This window comes from Diabrotica virgifera, chromosome 4 (assembly GCF_917563875.1).
Source record: "Diabrotica virgifera virgifera chromosome 4, PGI_DIABVI_V3a".
NCBI lineage: Eukaryota > Metazoa > Arthropoda > Insecta > Coleoptera > Chrysomelidae > Diabrotica > Diabrotica virgifera.
In genome coordinates, this window is record NC_065446.1 from 239,432,384 (window position 1) to 239,458,194 (window position 25,811).

At 32.7% G+C, this 25,811-nt stretch overlaps 1 protein-coding gene and 1 long non-coding RNA gene across 4 annotated transcripts; one reads left to right on the plus strand and one right to left on the minus strand.

The window, feature by feature from the left end:
- Positions 1-1,460: 1,460 nt before the first annotated feature.
- LOC114327130 (guanine nucleotide-binding protein subunit beta-like protein 1) lies at positions 1,461-25,159 on the minus strand. Of its 3 annotated transcripts, none has more exons than XM_028275660.2 (5): positions 21,406-21,541; positions 19,072-19,426; positions 15,050-15,246; positions 8,286-8,522; positions 1,461-2,605 (listed from the first exon to the last, which is right to left on the minus strand). In XM_028275660.2, the coding sequence occupies exons 2-4, from the start codon at positions 19,397-19,399 to the stop codon at positions 8,286-8,288; spliced, it is 762 nt and encodes a 253-aa protein (XP_028131461.2). In that variant the 5' UTR covers positions 19,400-19,426; positions 21,406-21,541; the 3' UTR covers positions 1,461-2,605. The 3 variants fall into 3 exon arrangements, with proteins under 3 accessions (XP_028131461.2, XP_028131444.2, XP_028131452.2); XM_028275643.2 differs by lacking the exon at positions 21,406-21,541 and adding an exon at positions 24,844-25,159 and having other exon boundaries at positions 1,463-2,605; XM_028275651.2 differs by lacking the exons at positions 1,461-2,605; positions 21,406-21,541 and adding an exon at positions 24,844-25,159 and having other exon boundaries at positions 7,270-8,522.
- Positions 10,594-11,461, plus strand: LOC126883358 (uncharacterized). Its single transcript, XR_007697621.1, has 2 exons — positions 10,594-10,928; positions 11,275-11,461. It is a non-coding gene; the product is annotated as an uncharacterized LOC126883358 (long non-coding RNA).
- Positions 25,160-25,811: the final 652 nt, after the last annotated feature.

Here is a 25,811-nt window from a genome sequence, read left to right on the forward strand (position 1 = left end):
ATTTCAAGGGATGTCAACTAATTTTGGGAGTACCAGAAGAGTACTATAAGAACTTGTATCTTTTTTAGGTCTGACCTTAACCTAACCTAACTGTAACCTGGTACCAGTTTTGGAGCTCTATTCGCTGTGAGCTTTGCTGGTATCGCTAACTAGCGGAATACTAGTAGTCCAGAGAAATAAGGTTTTTCTCGTGACACATCCCCCTCCAGGCCGAAACCAAATTTTTTGAGTAGTATGGACATCTATATTATTAACCTATATGTTTCCTGCAGCCGATTTTGATGATATACATAGTTATAAACAAATGAAGATCGAAAAACGGTAAATTATCGCTTTTTTCGTCTATTACCAAAAAGTTAAGCACTTTAAACAAATTTGAGAGTAAGAAACTCATAAATCGTATAAAAAACTTCAATATGGCATTCGCTGAATATGTCCAACCTTATTGGTTGCTTAGAAAATTGCAAAATAAATCATAAATATTGAGTTTTTATAAATATTCGTAACTTAGGTAAAAATTAACTTGAATCTTCTTATTACGCGGAATGCCGAGACTTCTTGTACTTAAATTATATTTTAAATTTCAAAGCAATTGGTCAAATAGTTTAAAAGTTATTTAATTTATTTTTCCCAAATTCATTTTTTTTGCAACACTATAAGTCAGAAAATTATGAGGTTACAATAATACTTCGGACAGTTTATGAAAGAAGAACATTTATACTATTACCTTAATTAAAAATAAATGACAAAAAATAATTTTAAACAGTGTAAAATTATTTTGCAAAAACATGTGCATTTTTTGCTTACTTATAAACAATTAGAATAACTTTTTAACCGTTACCCGTAGAAAAATTATTTTTTCATATTTAGAAAGACTGAATTTTTATACACATTTAGAAAGAAAAACAACTGTTCTAGGACATTTAGGGACAAAGTTAGCCCCCCCATTTTTTTAATTCACATGTTTTTGCAAAATTATTTTGCAATATCTATAATTATTTTTTGTCATTTTTTTTTAAATTAAATTAATACTGTAAATTTTCTTCTTTCATAAACTATCCAAAATATTACTGTAACTTCATCATTTTCTGACTTACAGTGCTGCAAAAAAAATTAATTTTGGAAAAACAAATTAAATAACTTTTAAACTATTTGACCAATTGCTTTGGAATTTAGGGTGTAATTTAAGCACCATAAGTTTCAGCATTCCATGCAATAAGAAGGTTCTAAGTTAATTTTTACATAAGTTATGAATATTTATAAAAAAAAACTCAAAATTTATGATTTATTTGGCAATTTTCTAAGTAACCAATAAGGATAGACATATTCAGCGAACGCCATATTGCAGTTTTTTATACGGTTTATGAGTCTATTACTCTCAAATTTGTTTAAAATGCCCAATTTTTTAGTAAGAGACGAAAAAAGCGAAAATTTACCGTTTTTTGATATTCATTTGTTTATAACTATGTATATCATCAAAATCGGCTGCAGGAAACATATAGGTTATTATTATAGATGACCATATTACTCGAAAAATTTGGTTTCAGCCTGGAGGGGGATGTGTCACCAACACGATATTTTTTTTCCTTATTTCTCTGAACTATAGTGCAATTTCGGTTCGAAATTTAATGAGAAAAGTATTGCGAATAATAACAACGCAAACAAGTAATTAGATTGTAATCGATGGCTAGTATCAGTACCTATGGCAGTACCTAAAGTCTTAAATATCCAGAACTCTTAAATATCCCCTCTACCTACGAGCTCACAGCGGATAGGGGAGGCAACACAGCTGCCAGAATTAAACTGAACTGTAATGGGTTGGTTATAGAGATGATTACTGCGTCTCTTTGCCTTCCCACTGATTCTACAGAACAACTTCAAGGGACTAACTTAGAGAAATTTCTAGAATATACCAAAAATAAGCGTACAGAGCTTATTATTGGAGTCGACTCCTATATACCAAAAGGATTTTTAGAAAATGTGTGACATCGATCTCGTAGTTCTAGACACGTTAGTGCTGCCTTTCATGGTAGATCTGCAAAAAAGATACCCTACGGTACATTTTTTTTGACCAGGGGACCGATATTTGCATTCAAAGTTATAGATTTGTATGTAGGATTTATACTTAACACAAATACCCCTCTTTTTCGTTCTTGTAATTTTTTCTTTTTTGTTTGAATCAAGCTGCCAAGTTTTGGATATTAATATATTAACAATCTTGTCGTGGGTAGGCCAGACTGAAACGAAGAGAATATTACACCTTCGAACTGTGAGAGATTTGTAATCTTCTGCTTTCATGCTTACAGAAAGCAAAAAAATACCTAACAAAAAATACAAGTCGTTCCGCTTTTACAAAAATACGTTTTGATAACAATAGAAGCTTTGCATGACTATAACATTTTAAACAAATATTCCAGGCTTGTGCCACAAATTAGAGACCTTATTTCAAGATTGTACTGATTTAGTGAACATCTCTGATTAAACAAGACAAATTTTAACAGTAAGTGAACTGCAACACATAGGAAACTTACAAATTTTCACAATTTGGCACGAAAAGTAGTCCAACTGAACATTTTCAATATATTTTAGACGTTTAACACAGCTTCTAAAACATAATAAAACATTATTTAAAATATATCGGATTACAATCTTTTTCAATGACTGTTTTCCACTAAAACTAATTCAAATTGACCTGTTTAATGAAAAAAAATATGTTATAATAGAATTTAAGCTTGTTAAAATATTTCTTTGGTTTGCTCTGAAGATCTACAAAAAATACAATAGTTAACTGTTTTGTAAGATTTGGCCTTGAAAATAGAGATATATTTGGTTAAAATTGGAAATAAACGTTCGTTTACTAAAATTCTACGTATTCTTCGTTCTTCTATATAAAGAAGAGTCATGGACCTCAACTGAAGCGTCACTGAAGGAACTCGAAAAATTTAAAGTGTGGTGCTGCAGACGCCTGTTGAGAATGGGTAATTTCATCAAAAGTTACGCACAAAGAAGTTCTTCATAGAATATGTTTTGCAAAAGCTTGCAAAAATCATCTATTGTAGACTCCTCTAATACTACTATACTGTAATACTGCTGATTTGTGCAAGTTTCATCATCCCATTTTGAGCGCACCAACATTTGGTGGTCTTTTAAATGTCCAGATATAGTGACAATTGACTTTTTTACAAATATATAAAAAAGTAAAATAAACAAATGTATATGCATGAACCAGAGGTGTAGAGATGAATGGATGGAGAGGTAGGAAGTAAGTGGTGTGTTGCGTGACAGAAATATTCCAATAAAACTGAACAACCAATTCCTATGGCTATAAAACTAACTTAGGTTAAAGCACATAACTGTCACATCGTAAACGAATTTTATAATAATCATTGGTCAATTACACTTTAGTTTAAAAACGTAAAAAAGCAGTAAAATTCTCTGTAAATTAATTAACAGTCATTAAAAAAAATCAATTTCACACCTGATAGTCGTAACTCATTTGAAACAGTGAATTATAACCATCACTGAAAGCTCGTTGAATAATAAACAATCATAAATTCGGTAAATGTGTAGTTACACGCACCGGTTACGGATCGTTTTCAAATCGTAAAATGTGCCTCGGTGTTGCCAATTCTACATTTTCGCTCTAACTTGCAGAAAAAAATATTTAAATTAGTGTCATTTGTGAACATAAGGTGACAACGTCGTGTATTAATGTGACCTATTACCGAAGCCTTATATTTGTCTCTCCAAGGGAAATTTGCCTTATATTTGCATTGGCTCTGCAGGGAAATTGTTTAGAAGAAAAAGAAAATAAATTGTCAGTTGCACTGAAGAGTTAACAGATTACTATGACAATAACTTTCATTAACAGGAGCTATTAAATGATTGTAAAGAACGAAAATATCTCAGGGTAAGACTGGATCAAGCTCTTAATATTTAAAAACTGCTGTCACGATACAAAGGCCAAAATTCCCTTTAATAAAATTAATATAATTTAGAAGTTAACAAGTTGCATCCAACTGTATTAAGGATAGCCCAGGACTTGTGTTTCTCTACAGCAGAGTACTCAGCTCCAGGTCCCGGTTTGCCCATACTTTCCACGTTGATCACCGTGTTAATGAGACTAACTGAATATTTAATATTTTATTAAATTGCTTGAGAGAATTGCTTCTCTCACAAGACAAGAATAGTGGTATCTGAAATTCAAAAGAAAAAAGTGATCCACATCATCCTATGTTTGTCATCAAAAACAAGACATCCAACGAGACTGAAATTTCGCAGAAATTTCATAGTTCTATGACTTCAATTAAAACAATTCCTGAACAACGTCAAAAAGTCCGTTGTTAACTTAGATCATAAAAAAGAACTGCTGAAGGTTGCCAATTATTACCTTACACCGAATGGACATCCCTTAATAGGGTCAGAACTGGTAAGGCAGGCCTAAGTAATGTATGCATCAATGATATAGCGAATATACATAAATGCAAAAAGTGCCATTGCCCATTAAAATGGAAAATAAAATTTCAGACGCATTTTCTGTCAAAAAAGGCTTCAGACAAGGATGTTCTTTGTCCCAACTCTATTCAAAATCTATATTCAGGAAACATTAAACAACTGGAGGAGAAAATGCACAGGAATGGGAATAGAACTGGGAAACAAGTACATAACAAATCTTTTCTTCGGAGACGATCAAGTGATTATGGCAAATATCGAGGAAGACATGAATCATATCATTCTGACAACTCTCGATTAGAGATACAAAAAAATGTGAAAAATTTAAATACTTAGGGACAGTGATATCGAAGAAAGAAACGTCGAAACGGAGATCCAGTAGAAAATACCACAGAGACGAAATGGGGTACAAACACTAAATTCGTTACTTTGGTCTCCTGAAATTAGTCTACAAACAAAAATGACATCTTGTAAGGGTACGGAAAATCAGTATCATTTTCGCTCCACCCTATATGCTAAATCCGTTTCAGGAATTGTACCGTGTATTGCGTAGAATTAGGTCATCTGTGATTCTTTTTCGTTTCTCATAATATTAAATCAATCATCCAATATTGTGCCGTTTATCTGATTTATGTTCTCTGGAATTTGGCGTAGATATCATAAGTACATCAAATTATTTATTATATTCTACAGAGGGCGCGGTATTAACTTCAAAGAGCTGTTCGTGAGAAGTTGCCTGGATGTCGCTGTTATGTTTATCTTATAAAGATAAAGTGTCTCTGAGTTGTTTATGTAGTATAACAAGTTCGCACGTGCAATATTGCTAACGATGTGAGAATCAGGAGAAGGCCTTAAGCTGAGATATAGTCATCAGAAATTTGTTGATCGATTCCTGTTCGCTAAAAAGAAGTAATTGCCTTATAGAGGCGTGGTTAAGTTTGCTTAGTTTTTCTATTCGTTTTGTAATGAAGAGTGGAAATTGGCTAATTTTTTTGATTGGTAAACCAGACATGGTTTAGTAGGATGGAAAAATGGGGAGAGGGAATGAGTTTTGGGTTGTGAGAGAGTTCTGGGGAGATTCTTTGCCGGATTCTTGGGCAGGCTCTTTGCCTTGCTGACGGAGAAAATTGTTGATAATAGTTCAATGGAGATAGTTGTTTGTATTTAGTACAGTTCAGTTTTTGTTCCAGAGCCGAAGTAGGCTTAAGTGGCTGCTGTGGTCGTAGAGAGTGTAGATTCTCGACCGTATTTTGTGTTTCTAGTGATGGATTAAACTGATCCATTGGTTTTCTTTTGTCGAAAAGTTCTTCGTTTCTTTCAATTAAGTTTAATCACTAACAATAATAATAATAATTTCAGAAAAGTATCCAAGCGTTGCGTACAATAAACGAACAATGGAATTTCATCTCTAATATAATTAATAGCTATACTTTATCTGTCAAAATGAGTGTCGTTATGTGCCGTAACATCAGGACAATGTTTAACACCTTAATTGCCGCGTGGATGGACTATGGATCACCCACGGATAAAGAACACAATAAGGTACTTGCGCTATTTTTAATTGTTGAACTCTTACGTTTTCTCGCCAATTGGTAAAATGATTAAAGACTTTTTTTTGATAACAACTTTACTAAATTTTTATTTGTTTTTAGTAAAGTAAGAATTATGTTTAATTATTACATTTTCTTTACCAATCTCTATTCTTCTTATAAAGTAATCATGCATGAAAATAGCTACGGTAAGCAATATTTCAATTAGTTTCTTATTTTTGAAGTTATACTTCTTTAGGCGCGATTGAGGGTGAAATTGTATTAATCTGCGCGCATGCGCACACAGACAGTATGAAGTTCGTTACTAAATATTTTAATTTATGTATGTATCAGTCCAGAAAAGGTGTGGAAAGGATATATTAGTGTTTTTAAATATATTTTTCTATAAACGTGTTAAAAATGCAATTTATAGCACTCCATAGGAGCGTTAAAAATGCTACTTTAAATTACCAGGGCTTTAAAAATTTTAAGGCACTGCAGTTAAAAGTGAATTGTCAAATTGTGAAACGTCAAAATATTTATATTTCATTTATTAACATTAATATTAATAATAAAACTTGCGCAATTTGAAAAAGGTGGTTTAAAAGGTTTTTTTAAATTTAATTTAAACTGTATTATTGCATTTTTAACACGTTTGTAGAAAAAAAGTATTAAAATTATTTGTTAGAATATTAAAAAATAAAAGTAGATGTTATTCTATAGTTGTTATGATTTACGTATTGACAGTATAGGCAGTTTTTATGTAATGTCAGTCAAGTTCAAGTAAAAGTTTTATGTAGGTATTTTCCTGTAATTGAGAATGAATAAATTATAATTGTTGATATATAAAACGTTTGTAGAAAAAATATTGTATGATATAGGTGTTAAAAAGTACATTTTTAAGGCACTCATGTGAATTGCAGAATGAGCGAAGCGAATATTTCACATATGTGCCTTAAAATTGTGCTTTTAACATTTATATCATAAATAACTATTATTATAATTTTTGTGTATTTGGACTTGTCTACCTCGGGAATAAGATAATAAGTAATATTTAAAGTATTTTATAATACACTTCGTATGTTTGTCACTATGTCTGAGAAATCTTGTAGCCCGTATAAACAAAAGGGTACAGCTCAGTGGTAGAGCGTTGGGCTGGAGATCAAGAGGTCCCCGGTTCAAATCCTGGTGTTTTCTAATCTTTTTTTAATTTTTGGTATTATTTTAATAATAATTTTTGGAAAGTAGTAAGTAAAAGTTAATTTAATCTTTAAATAAAATACAAATAAACTGTCCGAAAGTATATTTATTTCATTGAAATCATATTTAGAAGTATAACTTCTTACGTGCGTACAAAGTACACACACATTCTTTTTTTTTATAAGTAAGCATATATTATATTTTCTTATTTTAATTATGGCGCCCCCCGAGCATTTGAGTTTCAATTTTATTTAACATCTATTAAGAATCCACACCCCTAGGTCTCTGAAGACTTAGAGCTACCGAGGTACATCAAAAAGTTACGTAGCACCAAGTATATTTTTATATTTTGTTAAATTTGTCATGTTACATATTATTTTTTTTGCCTTTGTTATCCATAGGCGTGCTACAATTAAATGGCTTCCATTTATGGGGCTGTTATATAAAAATGTCGCGCTGGTGTCCATTCGCTAGTGGTACAATCTACAAGTCGGTTGTAGAACCAATTTTGACGTACGGATCCGAATGTTTGCAAATGACGATGAAAGAGAAGAAAAACTGGAAGTAATAGAAATGGATTGTCTAAGAAGAGAGGTCGGATATCCAGAGTTGATCACATCCCAAATGAAGATATAAGAAGAAGAACAGGAAGTATTTACAAAACTGTCGGTACAATGGAATCCAACAGCTTTTATGGTACAGGCATGTAATGCAAATAAATTATGAACGATTGGCAAAACAGGCCTTAAGCTATATTCCTTGGAATAGAAGAAGGAGAAGAAGACCAGCTTTAGAATCGAGAGAAGGAATCAGAGGAATAATGAGAGATAGAGCCATAAATGAGGAGCAATGGACCGACCGAAAAAGGTGGAGATCAAAATGCGAGATGCGGCAGAGGATGTGGGACCCCCGTCAAAGTATAATTTGAATAATTTATTTATTTAAACTGTTTTAAAAAATACGTCATTATTACGTAAAATATTGCGGTGTTGGCAACTCCGCATTGTCATTTATAAGATTTCGGGCCGGTTCACGATCTGAAGAGGTCAACTACACATTTACCCAAAATTTCACGTTCTTTATCACAATATGGATTTAACCTACTCAGTTGTACAAATTCCACAGACTTATAACTCCATCTCCCCCGCATGCGGCCATGATATTGGACTTCCAGTAGTTTACGGGATGAGGAGAATACTGGATATCCATTATGGTGTTTTTGTGCTCCGCCAAGACTGCCAATATCCTCAACGTTCTCCAAGAAAATACTCTTAGGCGTCCGTCCCATCCGCCGGATACCAAAACTTTGCCGTCAGGTCGCAGTTTAACGATATTACATCCCTAAAAATATTGTTAATTATCCAGGTAGTCAAAAAGATGTCACTTGTATAGAAGGTTCACAAATATAGTGTCTTCATTATCCTAAGGGCCTCTTAAAAAATGATGGTAAAGTAATAAAAAATTAGAGCGTGGTACTTGCGGAGTGCCGACAAAAGTGAATACTTCTTATAGATTCGATTATATACCCAATTTAATATACAGAGTGGGCAAAATAAAAGTGTCCACCTCGATATTTGGCAGTATTTATTAGATTTTAAGAAAATGACGAAACATGTCGATTTTTGATCAAAGGGGGACACATTTTTACGGTACATAAGTACATCTGTCATTTGTCAACCCCCTCCCTTCCACATCCCCCACCCCTTATTTTTAAATAGGGCATAGGGGTCGTGTGCTAGCTCATTTGAAAGGTTATTCAATTCTCTATTCAGTAATATTGACATTGGCATAATTATTTGTACCAAGAAAAATTATTTTAAATTAAATTACCTAATTGACACAAAAAGAAGAATGTATGTAATTTATTTAACTCAAAATACATTCTACTGCTGATATAAAACGAAAAAAAATGCTTATTTGATAAATAAACATTGTTGCTTAAATTCAATATTCAACCTACCAAGAGGCAGATGGGTGGCAGCTTGAACATTGAAATTAAGCAAAAAGCAATGTTTATTTATCAAAAAACATTTTTTTGTTTTGTGACAGCAGTAGAATGTATTTTGAATTAAATAAATTACATACATTTTTCTTTTTGTGTCAATTAATTTAATTTAAAAAAAAATTCTTGGACACCCTGTATAAATAATTATGTTAATGTTTGTATTACTGAATAGAGAATTGAATAACCTTTCAAATGAGCTAACACACAACCTCTATTCCCTATTTAAAAATAAGGGGTGGGGATGTGGAAGGGAGGGGGTTGACAAATGACAGATGTATGTACCGTAAAAATGTGTCCCCCTTAGATAAAAAATCGACCTGTTTCGTCATTTCCTTAAAATCTAATAAATACTGCCAAATATCGAGGTGAATACTTTTATTTGGCCCACTCTGTATAATGTATACTAGTGATTTTACCTGTTAATTTTAAGATTAACAAACTTTCAAAAGAATTTTTAGTTCAAATTTTTAAAATAATAAACATGTTACATAGATTTAAACCAAGTAAATACGAATAAATAAAGTTATATAAAGCAGCGGTTCTCAATCTTTTTGAGTGATGTACCACCAAATACTTTTTATTATTTTTGGTACCACCTAACTGAAATACCTATCTAGCTAGGTGATCTAATTAACTATAATAGTGGTGCTTATTTTAGCTGTTTTGCGTTTTGTGTACCACCTCAAATAATGAAATGTACCACCAGTGGTACATGTACCACAGATTGAGAACCGCTGATATAAAGCTTTTAATTATTTTCTGAATAAAATAACCAATATTTTTTTCAATTTCGTGTTTTGAATCGTCAACAATAGATGGAAGAGTCCATTTATTATTAGGTACTTCCGCTAAAGGGGAGGCCGTTATACAAAAGTGTACAAACTTTTTTAAAGTTGTTAATAAATTATTCCATTCAAAATATACTTCAATTGTATTTTTAAACATCTTATTTTTATGTTAGATAATAATTAAATTCATTATCAAATGTCATTTATATTTTATTAATACCTAATTTAGAATTTAGTTTGACATTGACGGATGCGTCGCACTCAAACGTAAATAACGTTTGCTAATATAAATACAAACATATATTAATTATTATTTGAATATAACATAAACTAAAATAAAAATGTATACCATTTTTATTCAGTTGCAATTAGGCAATCCAAAGCACGTGACCTCTGGTTGGCACACAAACTAACAAAGAGGTTATGTTTGTATCTATTTTTCAATGATTTTTCATTGTTTATCGTCGTATTTTGTCTATTTTGGATTCATTTGGATTTCGTTTCCCGTTTTTGTGAACTTTATAAACTTTACCACGATGCAAACTGATTATTTAAGGAAATTATTATTGGAAACTCCATATGTTTCGAGAAAGGTAGGCGAAATAATTTTTATTTACTGTTCATTTTGCCCCGATATTTATCAATAATGATGAATTTTGCAAGCAATAACATTATTTCTTTTATTGTTTTAGATATTTATTGAAGCTGAAAATAATTGGGGATTTAGATCCATACGCAATTCAGTCAGAATTGGATTTTACAGTAAAGTGCAGTCCATCAAGTTACTATTATAGATATTTATACATATCTGGTGGAGTCTCACAGTTGCTACTCTAAGCAGCAGATGAAAGCATACAAAAGCCTTCAGGCACATAAATATTTTACAGCTGGATTTGTTTTGAATGGAGTAAAAATTGTTAATGATTTCCTGATTTCCATATTATTGTAGGAAAGGTATGCCTTTATTTTATTTATTCACCATTAAGAAATATATGGATAACAGTATTAGTGTCTTTTGGATAAATTGGTTCTAAATATTAGATTTATTTACGTTTATATATCTGTATGAAACCAGACATACCGTCGTCCTAATCTGTAAACTGCGAACTCCATAATTCTCTGAAAATGATTTATTACTGCCATCTATTTGAATTACTGTCATGATTGTTCTAAAATTATATTATATGAATGTCTGATTTTAAATAAAATATTCTCAATCATTGTAAAGAACGCAAATACTCTAATAAAAATACATTTTTGTAGTTGAAGAATTTCCAAAAAAATAAAATATTTTTTTTAGGTGAAGCATTTCCAAAAATCTAATGCTAAACGACTAAATGCTTGGGTGGGGTGATAGCCAGTTCTGATGACATAGCAAATGCACATTGTATGCATATGGCCGGTAATAGTGAAGTCTGCAGCCATATTGCAGCAATCCTATTTTTAGCTGAGTATGCCCAGGGCAAGACAGACGAAGAAGAACCCAATGCATGTACATATGTTACAGCTACATGGTTTGGAGATAGCAACATATGCATTCTCTGATGAAAAACTAATGAGTTTTGAAACTGTTCGGTCAGAGTGCTTGTTGCGCTCACTAAACGAACTGATATATAAGATGGCTTTGGCATTGTGTTGCAGCGATATGAAAATGGTTATTTATTTTTAATTATAATGTACTTCTTCATCATGAGTAATTATGTATTGGTCTTTTAAATGTGTATTTATTTTTGTAATTAGTATCAACTTGTAATGATAATATACATTTATCGTTTAAGGTATGACTATGTTTTGACTCTAAAATAAATGTTTTAAAAATCGAATCCTGCCTCTTTCTGTTAGTAACTACCCATGGATATCACAAATTGTGCTTACTGATAGGTTTGTTCGTAGAACGATCAGCAACTCTTGCCAACCATCAGACACATGTGCATTCGTAGTCTATGAATGCTAACTATTAACTGCACAACGCTAACTGTTAACTGCTCATGCATCTGATGGTTGGCAGCAATTGCTAATCGTTTGTGTCGTACTACGAACAAACCTATTAGGTCTGGATCCCGTGTACCAAAAAAATTGATTAATAGCAAGCTGAAAATTTGTTAATAGCTTAACGGTGTCCAGTTGGACAAACTTTGATGTATTGTGATACTGGAACAGGGGTAGTTTTAATTGTGAAACAGTTTGGAAACTCAGATTTGGAACATCAGATTACAAAAACATCCCATATATTTTGTCGGACAGAACATCCAATTGATTTGTTATCCTTTCATTAAATTCTCATGCAAAAATCAGACTGCTATTACTAACCAACATGATTCCTGTAGTTTGACATGGTCTTCGTGTTCTACTCATTAAAATGCCCAGTTGGTGATTTTTTCACCAGTCTGGTTTTTGCATGAGAGTTTAATGAATTGGTAGCAAATCAATTGGAAGTTTTATCTGACAAATTACATAAACATTTTCGTAGTTTGACGTTCCAAATTTTTAACCTGTTCCACAGTTAAAACTTCCAGTGTTTCCGTACATCAAAGTTTGTCGGACTAGACACCGTTAAGCTATTAATAAATTTTCAGCTTGCTATTAATCAACTTTTTATTTGGTACGCGGGGTCCAGGTCTATATGGAATAAATAAATGACAAAACAAATTCCCTGTCAAAACTGCATTTATTTTGAATAGAATGAAAAACAAAATAATATTGTTTTAACAAAATAGGGGATAAATGTTAAAATTTAGTATTAATAAAGTTTGTCACATTGGCCTAAAAATTGATATCACTAGTTAAGTTAGTGTCACATATTAATAATTGTAATAATATTAATAAAAACCATAATTCCTAGCATGAGTGCGTCCTGTTTTTTGATAATTTAGTTAGGCGAGGAAACATAAATGAGTTTCTAATAGGGCTTTTCATCGATTGTCATTTGTTTCGAGCTTCTGTTAGATGTTGTATAATCCGTGTATAATATTACTATACACGGATTATACGACATATAACAGAAGCTCAAAACAAATGACTGTGAATGAAAAGCCCTATAGAGGGAACACGAAAAAAATTAACATTTTCCGATCCGCTCGACTTCCACAGTTCACTACTATACAAGTTACAGGCATGTTTTCAGCACTTAAAATCACCAAAAACGAAAAGTTTATAAAATAATCAATCTAATGAATGTATTTAAATACTATATTAAGCTCAAAATCACGACAAAAAACAAATTAAAATTAACATTATTCTGATCAGTTGGACTTCCACAGTTCACTACTATACAAGTCACATGCATGTTGTCAGCACTCAAAATCACCAAAAACGTAAAGTTTATAAAATAATTAATCTAATGAATGTCTTTAAATACTATATTAGCTCAAAATCAGGACAAAAAACAAATTAAAATTAACATTATCCCGATCAGTTGGACTTCCACAGTTCACTACTATACAAGTCACAGGCATGTTGTCAGCACTCAAAATCACCAAAAACGTAAAGTTTATAAAATAATTAATCTAATGAATGTCTTTAAATACTATATTAGCTCAAAATCACGACAAAAAACAAATAAGAAAAATCAATAATTACATTGAGTTTAGGTTAAGAACAGTTTTGTGTGCCAACCAAAGATCACGTGGTTTATCTTTGACAGGTCGATGGATTGCCTAATGCGAAGCCAAAACTGTCTTAATTTTTACTTAGGTTAGAGAGCGCAACCAGCACTCTTATCGACGATTTCACCTCTTGTTAGAGGCTCTTCAGAGAATGCATAGGTTGCTGTCTCTACTCCAGGTAAAAATGTTCGACATGTATCATTAGTCCCCCATTGAAACTGACGTGAAGGTAGTAGGTCCGTAGCAGCATCTGCTAAATGAAAGTCTAATAAAAATATTTGTAAAATAAAATGTTTTTAACAGATTTTTAATTGAAAAAATTATTGGACCATTTTCCTGGTGACAACCTCCATGGCTTCTAAAAACTACAAGCCAGATGGATGCTGTAGTGAAAACAAGAGGGAACTCTAAAAAGTTGCAATTCACAACCCCGTCTACAGCTTGGTAAAGTTCCAACGAAAAATGGACCTAGTTACTCTATAGGAGTAATACTAATATAAAATAAAAATGTATACCATTTTTATTCAGTTGCAATGCGAAGCCAAAACTGTCTTAATTTTTACTTAGGTTAGAGAGCGCAACTAGCACTCTTATCGACGATTTCACCTCTTGTTAGAGGCTCTTCAGAGAATGCATAGTCTGCTATCTCTACTCCAGGTAAAAATTTTCGACATTTATTAGTCCCCCATTGCAACTGACGTAAAGGTAGTAGGTGCGTAGCGGCATCTGCTAAATGAAAGTCTAAGTTTTTGAACCTAATAAAAATATTTGCAAAATAAAATATTTTTAAAATATTTTTAATTGAAAAACTTATTGGACCATTTTCCTGGTGACAACCTCCATGTCTTCTAAAAATTGCAAGCCAGATGGATGCTGCAGTGAAGACAAGAGGGAATTCTAAAAAGTTACAATTCACAACCCCGTCTACAGCTTGGTAACAAGTATTTTTTTTTTAGAATAACGTAATCTGTTTAAACAATATAATTCCTCTATTCAATTTTAAACATATTATTTTAATATGATGTATGCCGTTTTCTAATATGTCATATAATTTGTTTAAGTGCCTTTATAAGTTTCAGTAACGTACCTCTCACGTCACGATTTTTGAATGACGCCCAATACCTACGATTTTACACCCACCAAAATTCCATACCGAACTATAAGAATTATTCATTTCAAAAATAATCCCCTCTTATAAATATTTTATTGTTGAAAATTTGTAAGTTATCAGGACCAACCTAAATCCTAATTAAATACAGGATATCTGGTATAAAATTATTATGGTAGACTTAGCACGGCCCTTTTCAAAGCTTCTTAAACCCCCGCTGTGTTTATTGGTTTACCGCTTACCACAATTATTCACAAGTCTAGGGATATAATTGTGAACCTGGTATACACGTTTATTGTTATCTACGGAATGGATAAATTAGCAACCATTAACAAAGAAAATAAAAACCAACAAATGCATACTTCATTTGTGATGGAAACTTCTGCCTTCAATGCCATTTGGTAGCAGGAGTCTATGGTGAACACTTGCAGCATGTTAGATGCCGCTCCACACACGGCACGCAAGGTATAAGGGTCAAAAGTTAGTGAGGTAAGATGTTCTTGGAGTTTGATATGCCCACAAGGCTGGAATGTGTTCAGATCCCATAATACAACATCACCTGGAAAAATTTCATTTATTTATTAATTCCATGCCAGGTGGAGATTGTCTTTTTCTGGGCTTCTTTTATTGCTCCTAATGTGTTACTTATAAGTTCATCTGTTTAGAAGAATATTAATGATAGGTATAATAAGGAAACATATCGTTAGCTTAGTGTGAAAACCTCGTATCTCATTTTATTTTTCGAAAATGACATTTTGGTTGGTTGAGTTTGAAAACCTTGTATCTCACGATTTAGAACTGTTAGAAAAAATCCAAATACACTAGACTACACTAGACTCCAAATACACATATATCAATTGCTCTCTTGATTTAGTGTGACTACCACGTATATTTATAACCAAGAATTTGGTACTTAATTTGAAGTGTTTTTTTGAGAGATTCGACTTGGAGAAATGTTTTTTCTGTACAATAAAAGGTAGTCCGGCATATACAAACATTTTATGAACCTTAAATCAAAAGATTTGTACTGTATCAACCTATGTAGTATTTGGAGGTGTGCAATAAGCTATGAAAAATGAAAACCTCGTAAATAATAATAAACACAACCTCATTTTAGATGAAAAACACGTATAGTAAGATATACGAGGTTATCATAGTTACTTTGGGCAAAGGCTCTATATTATGCAAGGATATTTACGTGTTTTTCATAGTTAATATTTGTATTTCCAATTTAATAGCAACATTTAACACCTTTAGCTCTGGGCCAATATCAGATATTTGTCTCAATGTGCTCGAATTAAAAATATGTAACGGTAATTTTTGTTTTTAGGTTATATTATGCAGAAAATCAGTTTTTTTGTCTCTCCTGTAAAATTGTAATTTAATGAGACACGAGGTTTTCACACTAAGCCATCGATATGAGAATAGACCATTCCAGGGTGACGTCATTTGACAGCGACTAGAGCACAAAGATCTTGTAAACAAAGTAGGTTAAGTGTAGAAAATCATTGTTTAATTTAAGAACATGATTAAAATACCAGCGTTTTGTTCAGTTGTAAAGTGTTCCAGTAAAAGTAAAAGAGATAAAGTGAGTTTTTTTATAATACCGAGATGTTTTAAATCACTATAATCACAATGCACTGTAAACAGAACGACGATATGGGCCAATAAAACTGATTTTATGATTATTTTTGCATCCCCTATGAGGGTGTCCTATATCTAATATTAGAAATTTTTGTAGTTAAAACCACAGATTTCTTATAATAAAACGAGAAAATAGCAAAAAGAACACTGAAAACACAATTTTTGCCCCACAGCGACGCTGTCAAAGTCACGTGACCTGGAATGATCTATGGAAATATCATATGGAAGAAACATATGAGTACGGAATTGATACTCACCATTATTTTTTTGTGGATTTTAGAGGTGCCAATGACAGTGTAGACAGAAATTCATTATACAAAGCCATGGTAGAATTTAATATCCCAATACACTTAGTGAAATTGGTGAAAACAACTCTCTCAACAGTCTAGTGTAAGGTTAGAGTGCAGAACAAAGTCTCAAGAATTTTCCAGATACAAACAGGACTTTGACAGGGAGATAGCGTATGGTACCTACCGTTATTAATAGGAGTGTACAATTACAAGTGTATGCAGACAATATTGATATAGCAAGAAGAAAGGCGAAAGGATATATGACGGCCACAAATAATAATCAAGTAGCAAAACCCGAAGACAATTCATATATCTAAGCTCACACATCAACGAAAGTAATACAGCAACTACAGAAATTAACAGACGTATTTATCTAGCAAATAGAGCATACTATGCATTAAAGAAACCCTTAACATCAAACAAAGTCACAAAAATATTGATATACAGAACTCTAATAATAGTCCAAGAGGCACCGCTGAAAAATTTCTCTGAATTTACTATGATTTGTTTTTTAACCAAGAGGAGTGATTCAAATTTACCGCGCTGTATTGCTTGTTTGTAATTGGTCCAACCGCAGGCAAGTTTACGCCACTGTTATAAAATTTTGACACTAATGACATTTATCAAATTTTGACACTAGTGACATTTCATAGGTTAATTAAGTTATATCGGCGTTTTTTGTGTTTTCTGTGTTATTCCTTTAATTTTTAGATTGTTAGTCTGCTTTTATATAAAAAGCAGTTGTTGTTTTTGGAACTCTTTAGCGACGTATTAATTTAATATAATATTTATGGATTACCGTTGAGGGCCGACTAGATCAACCAAAAAAGATGTATTTGGTTATTATTCTAGTGACTTTCTTGGGTGTGAATCTGTCTTTTTAGTTTACTCCTCCTGGTTAAAAAATAAACGATAAAGCTAGTTATTTCACAGTTGATTAATGTGATTGTGTAGAGAAACATACTGCGGTCAGTCAAGCGAAACGTAGAACAGGTGGTACTGACAGCTTGTCAAAGTTGCTTACCTGCGGAGGTAATTAAAAATCCATTTACTAAGGCTGAAAATCAGTACACACATTCTAAATTGAATATAAATAAAAGTTATTATAGTCGGTCAGCTGTATGATGGGACAGAGCCGGTCGGTCGGCCCCAATGAATATACAGGGTTATTCACTATATTTTGACCCCCCTCTAAACTGCTTTATTTACAGAATTAGAAAAAAATATAAAATACAAAACTTATTCGATTTTTAAATTAGGATTTTTTGACATATATATCGTGCTAGCTTATTTGAAAGGTTATTCAATTCCCTATTCAGTAATATAAACATTAACATGATTGTTTATGCACGGTGTCCAAAAAAAATTTTTTAATTAAATTAATTGTTTAATTAATAATCCAAAACAATTTTTTGGACACCCTTTATAAATAATGATCTTAATGTTTATATTACTGCATAGAGAATTGAATAACCTTTCAAATGAGCTAGCACACAACCCCTATTCTCATTTAAAAAAATAGTCGATTACGTCATCACGCCCAGATGGATGACGTCACTAGTACGATATATATGTCAAAAAATCATAATTAAAAAATCGAATAACTTTCGTATTTTACATTTTTTTTCTAATTCTGTAAATAAAGCGGTTTACAAGGGGGTCAAAATATAGTGAATAACCCTGTACATTCATTAGGGCCGACCGACCGGCTCTGTCGCGTCATACAGCTGACTGACTATAATAATTTTTATTTATATTCAATTTAGAATGTGTGTACTGATTTTCAGTCTTAGTAAATGGATTTAATTACCTCCGCAGGTAAGCAACTTTGACAAGCTGTCAGTACCACCTGTTCTAAGTTTCGCTTGACCGACCGCAGTATGTTTCTCTACACAATCAAGGTAATCAACTGTGAAATAACTAGCTTTAGTAAATTCAGAGAGATTTTTCGGCGCTGCCTCTCCGTCTATAAAGCCCATCCTCATTTACCCGTAAGAAACATGCAAGATAACAAAAAGTGATGAAGAACGGTTAGGTTGTTTTGAATGTAAAATCCTCAGATATATTTATAAAGCCGTGCAGGAAAACTGATTATGGCGTAGACTCTATAATTTAGAGCTTTACCGCCTTTATAGTGAGCCTAGTGTTGGTAGGTCTATCAAAATAAACAGGCTGCGGTGGCTAGGCCACTTAGGGAGAATGGATGAGATGGAGCCTTCCAAACACATTTATAACCAAAGACCGATGGAGTGAGGAGAACAGGCAGACCTAAAGCACGATTTAAGGACCAGGTGGAAGATGACTTACGAGTATTAAGAGTAAGAAATTGGAAAACCAAGACGAAGGATAGGAAGGAATGAAAGCTGATTCTAGAACAGACCAAGTCTCACCATGGGTTGTAAAGCCAATAATGATGATGAAAGTAATAATACTTAATAAAAAAAAATTACCTGTTTCGTAAGCAGCCATAACACAACAACTATTTCCAATGGTAACTTTTTGCAAAGCCATAACTTGTCCTAGATTCTCTCTCCCTGGATTGAGCTGTTTTATTTTGGTCAGGTCAGTTACTTGTAAAACATCTACACAACTATTTTCCTGAGGTACAATCAGTGCTTCGTTTATTAAAATACTTTTACAAAAACCTATACCACACGTCGTCTCTTTCTCTACTTCATAGGAACTTTTTCTTACAGACCAGAGCTTCACGGAGCCTTCTTTCTCTTGAGTCAAAACTTTGTAGTCAAATGTGTGTATTGCCTGGATGGATTTACCCATTGCCTGTTTGTGGTGCAAACGATTGGTCTACAATAAACACACTATGTTAAATATACCCTATTGCACGAAAATATGACAATTGTGGATTATCTTGACAACGAATAGTTTACTGTGCAAATTATGAAGAACGAAAATAAATTGCAAAATACATTGTTGTTTATTGGAACAATTATTGGAGCCATTTACTTTCGCATTACTTAGGGAGCGTTCAAGTATTACGTAACGCAATTTTTGAGGATTTTTGACACCCCCCTCCCCCCATGTAACGCACCATAACGTTTTTCTGTACCCCCCTCCCCCTACCTAAACGTTACGTAACACCCAAGTGGCCATTTGAACCTAAATGGAAAACGAGGTTGCGAAAAGTACCGGAAACTCGGTAAAAGAACTTTGTTATTTTTTTAATGGCATTTGAGGTAATAATAAAAACTTACAATCATCATTCAGCCTTAAATGTCCACTGCTGAACATAGGCCTCCTCCCCTTGTTTCCAACCACGTCTATCGTGCGCCGCTCTCATCCAGTTTTTATTTAGATTTCTTAAGTCGTCAGTCCATCTTGTAGGTGGTCGACCGACGTTTCTCTTGTCTTCGCTTGACCTCCATTCCAATAACCTTTTTGTCCATCTCCCATCTGTCATTCTGGCAATGTGTCCTACCCATCTCCACTTCAACCTGGCTAGCCTTTCGATGACGTCAGTCACCTTTGTTCTTCTCCTGATTTCTTCGTTTTTGATTTTGTCTTGCAGAGTTATTCCTAACATTGAGCGCTCCATTCTTCTCTGCGTTACTCTTAGTTTGGTAGCCGAGGCTTTAGGTAAGGTAAGTGTTTCTGATCCGTACATCAAGACTGGGAGGACGCACTGATCAAATACCTTTCTCTTTAGGCATGTGGGCAACTCACTTTTAAAAGTTTCTCTCAGTTTTCCAAATGCTGCCCACCCAAGAACGATTCTTCTATTCAGTTCATGTGTCTAGTTATCCCTGCGACTCGTAATTTCATGTCCCATGACATGAAATATGTTCAAAACTTACAATAATAATCTTTTATTATTAATTTTACATTTACATTTAATTTACATTTACATTTTCCCTACTTGGCCCCATCCTTACATACATTTTTGGTTTCATTCTTTATTGTTCTTCTCATGCATTCTTCTATTTTATCTTTTTTAATAAAAGCTTAAAATAAAATAACATATTTATAATTTCAACATTTTATTTTGCTTAGTAAAAATTTTTGTATAACGAATAATATACGATGTTACCAGTAGTTTCGGAAAAATAGTGAAAAAAATGTGTAAAACTTTTTGTTCTTCAACGCCCTGTATCGTGAAACCAAAATTATATAGTAAGCAAACCCCAATTATTTTTTAATTTTTCACCTATCCTACAGATCGTGTTACCTTTTTCTGAAACACCTTGTATATATATATAAGAAGGCACTTATGGAATAAAATTATTTCTGTCCTTGTTTTAAATAATTTTAAAAAACGCTGGGACCCGTAGATTTTTATATATAAAAATGTGTTCTTTTTAAACATAAATTTAAATGTACAGGGTGATTCATGCAAGCCTAGCGTAGTCCATTATCTTTAATTTTAATTAAACCCCCTGTATATTTTTGTTTTTAGAAGCTGCTTAACAACCTCATCTCAAAAATGTGTATTATGTAGGGTCTATTATGAATAATGCAAGGTGAAATTTTGAAATTATGTATAATTTTCGTCAAGATGTTAATCACATAAAACTTTGAAATTAATAATTCAGGAATCACACTTTAAATAAGGGTATTATTTTTTCAAATATCTATCACTTTTCTAAACTAAGTATCAATATAGTGGGTTTTGTATTTAATGCTTTTTATTTAAAGACATTTTTAAATAATTTGAAAATTTGCGTTCATATTTAAAACATTAATGAATACCTACCTACTGCTGAAAACGATACTGCATGTTATGGACTTAAATTACCCACTTCATTTTTACCAAAATATAAAGTGCCTACCTATCTATTCATCAGATAAACCCATAAATAACTCCGAGGGCATATTTCCGGATAGTGGAAACATATGGTCTTTTGAAAACAAAACAATTCTCAACCAAAGAATCCCTTTAGGTTAGGCACTTGACATCATTTTGACTTGACCCTGAAAATCCTATGTCCCTAAACCATCAAATATAATTTATGTATTAGGTGAAGTGAAAGGAAAGAAGATTATGCGCTGTTGGATGTTGGGCTTTGGGTTGTATAATATAAATGAGAAATGGTTTACATTTGAGCAATGAATTTTTTTTAGAGTTTTCGGTTGATTTTATACAGTTTTCAGTAGATAAGTAGATTGGAGTTCAAATCAGTAGGTTTTATACAGTTTTCAGTAGATCGGAGTTCAAATCAGTAGGTCTACTGAAAAAACAGTAGACAAATCATAATACAATTCAGGGGTCTATGTAAAACATAAAAGAAATTATGTAGTTTTTTTTATTTAAGTTAAAAAAGAATGTTACGTAACGCGCTGTTCGAACCCCCCTCCCCCCATGTAACGCGCCGTAACGTTTTACAAAACCCCCCCTCCCCCCCAAACTGCGTTACTTAATACTTGAACGCTCCCTTATGTTACACACTAAGGGAGCATTCAAGTATTACGTAACACGATTTTTGAAGATTTTTAACCCCCCCTACGTTATGTAATACTTGAACGGTTCCTAAAATATTCGTTGTCGTGATAACCCAAAAGACAGTCGTATATTTGTGGAATAGCCCACATTATGTTTATATGCGGTTAAGCCACAATTAATTGTAATGAAAATTACATTTAGATAATGATTTTTACAAAAAAAAAATTCGGATTAGACATGGACTTCTTCTTTTACACCACTACAGCCCAAATTGACCCTTGGCCTCCTTTATTTTTATAAAGGCTTTATCCTAAGATCCAGTAAAGAATTTTATTGTGATACTACAATTAAGCTTTTTAATGCATATGTGAGGTCAAAACTCGAATATTGTTGTACCATATGGAGTCCCTCCACCATATCACATAGTGATATGATAGAGAGGATTCAGAAGAAATTTTTAAGGTCTTTATATCTAAAGAAATTTGGGATTTATCCTTTTAAGGTTTCCTATAACTTGCAGAGAATGCTTTTTGACACTGTGTTATTGAGCGAAAGACGCTAAAATCATTTTCATATTTAATATAGTTTATCAAATCATAGATTCTCCTACGATTCTTTCTTTTATACTCTTTAATGTACCAGACCAAAGACTTAGATGTAGACACACTTTATTTAAAATAACTCTAGAATATGCAAACTCCCCCATGGCAAATTGCTTGATGGCAATGAACGATTTTATCTTGAGTGGAGACCTTGACCTATATAATATGAAAAAGAGTACTATGTTACATAAACTGTGATACCCTTATTTATTGTTTTAAAGTGTATTTATTTTATTGTATTGTATAAATTAATTGTATGTTCTTATTTCTTTGACCAACTGTGTATTTATAAATGGCATCATTGCTGTAAATGTGCAGTATAAATAAATAAATAAATAACTATTTTGAAATTTTGAATATGTTATTCTTCAAATAATTCACAGCAAATTAAATTGGTGGGATGAAAAAAAGTCGACAATTTCTAGAGTGTAATACTAGCACCACATCCAAAACGCATGCATTTTATATCGTGGTATTATAGTTCTACGAAACGTACAATGGTGAACTTTTTTTCGTTTCTGTATTTTAATTTAATTTTAATTTTTATCGAACGACGGAAAGCTAGACTTAGAAATTGCAAATGGGACAAAGAAAGCTATGAGAATATATTTTGCAATTAATAATACGATACTGGCAAAAAGGGAAATCAGCCAGGAAACTAAAATACATGTAGGTATACAATTGGACGGCATTATGCATAACTCAACCAAGCGCCATTTCTTAATTATCGAGATAACAGAGGATTCTGGTGACACATAGCTAAAACTATCTTGGAAAAAATCCCTGTTATTATCACGTTAACGGTTACTAAGAAAAAAAAATTAAACCAAGCGACATTAATCCACTTACCATTAAGCGACCATTAAGCAACCAAGAACCGAAAAACTTTGAAGCCATTTATCTCAAAACTATGTTTTGGCGCTTGGTCGAGTTATGCATAACGCCGTCCAATTAGAGTACCAACTCTTCTATATGCAAGCGAGACATGAGGTATCTACAAATAAAAGACATGAAAGTGCCATTAATGCAGCAGAAATAAAGCAACTGAACAAAATAGCTGGAAAAAAAGGAGGGAAGAAAAAAAAGACAGGAAGCAATAGAGAAAAAAATTGAAAAAAGAAAACCTAATTGATTTGGACATATAACTACAATGAACGAGAACACACTAGTAAAGAAGGTGACAGATGCGAAAAGACAGGGGAATAAATGAAGGCGCAGACCTAGAAAGGGGTGGATGGAACAAATCCAAGAAATCGGGACCAAGAGAGGGAAAACAGTGCAACAGATGAAGGAAATGGCAGGAGACCAGAAGGCGTGGAAGAAATGTGTAACAGATAGATAGGTGATAGCAAAGTCTGAAGCTCTTATTGGGCATAAGGACAACGAGATGAAGAAGTATTATAATTATCATCTTCTGAAAAAAACAATGACCCGATTTTCATTGAAAAGTCCCTGATTTCAGGTATTTTTTCAGCATTGTCCCAGATTCGAGTGAATTGGAGTTGATCACACTAACATGACAATCTTTATCTTATCTGCAGCAGCATGGAAAAGATGCACACCTGTTGTGTTGAACCAGGTTCTGCGGTTATTTAACCAAGATCTTCTTCCTGGACCTCGCTTTCCAAATATTTTTCCTTGCAGGATGGCTTGTAAGAGGGCACATCTGGATTCATTATGCATAACTTGTTCGAAGTATTCTTCAGATACTCTAATACTGCACACATATTTTTTCAAAAAGCTACTTCTTCCTGATTAAGAGAGATTATTCCTTTAGAGAGGCATTTGTTGATGCTTTAACCGGAGAAGAGATTAAACCAATTTAAAAAAAAAACAAATTGCAAGAGCTTCATTATTTATAGATGATTCCACCTATTGGAAAAAGCTATATTGAGTTTGTACTAAAATGGATTAAAAAAATGTCCCTGCTAACGACAGTTTCTCCACAATATTAAGGAGGTTGAAATTAAAAGAAAAAATTTTTGTATTGAAATAAAAACGATCTATTTTGATTAAAATTTAACAAAAAAATATTTGAAACTGCTGATTTAGTTAACTGATATACTATTTTTAACCCAAATTCATATTAGAGTGCGTAGATAACAAATGTTTACTAAAAAAACTGCATGTCAAAAATTTTTCCAGTAGGTACACACAAGATTTTAGATCTATCAAATCTGATAACAGAACCCCCTTTTTGTTATAAATTGATACTGATTTCTTACCTCTAAATCCCAAAAATAAACGCCTCCTTTTTCGGTTCCAGCTAATAGATGAGATACAAAATTTTCTCCCCGAACGCAAAAATTCAAACTGTGGATTTGCCCCATATCTTCCTTGTAGCAGAATACTGGATCAGGTGGTAAAACTGCCATTTTTTTTTATTGTCTCACTTGCTATTTGGGAGGCTCGTTCATAAATGAAATAATTTCAAACGCAAATTACTAAATTTAATAAAAATGGAATGAAAAAACTGGGGCCCAAACAAAAAGTTAACCTAACCCACATTTGTTTTGGTTTTCATTAATTCTCTGTCTTTGTCTGATTTCCGTTATCTCATCTCAACAGCATTTGTTAATTTGTGTGTTAGAGATGCGAATGACAGAGTAATGGTTATTTTGGAACGGAATCTACAAAAGTTATATTTTATGCTCCTTACAAAATTTTACTGTGGCTACATAATTTTAAGAGAATACAAAACCATTGCAATCCGATTTATCAGTGAATTTGTAATTGAAATTAAAGCTTTTCTGATAAGCTAAGAACTCCTATTACCCTTCTTCTTCTTTATTCAGACTTGTTCAGACCGTCATCATGTTTACAATATCCTGAAACTGAAACCATCTATATTGACCGCTGCGCGAAATAATTCGTCTACTGTAGAATCACAGTAGAAGAATTATTTCTATCTATTAATAATTATATTATAATTTTCTTAAATTACAATTTAACAAAACCAAAACAGATACCTAATAAGTTTCTTAACAACTCGCAACGTGGTTTTATCTGACAATGACCTCAAACCTCAAGTTGATGTGATCTCTGTCTCTACATCCTTTTAATATCAGAGCTTCCATTGTTTGCGTAGTGAGTGTCAACTTTCGGTCTTTTAGCTAAGTTTTCACCCTCTCCAGTGCAGCATTGGCTGTATTCATCATAAGTCAATTTTCATTGTGCCCTACAATAACGACCA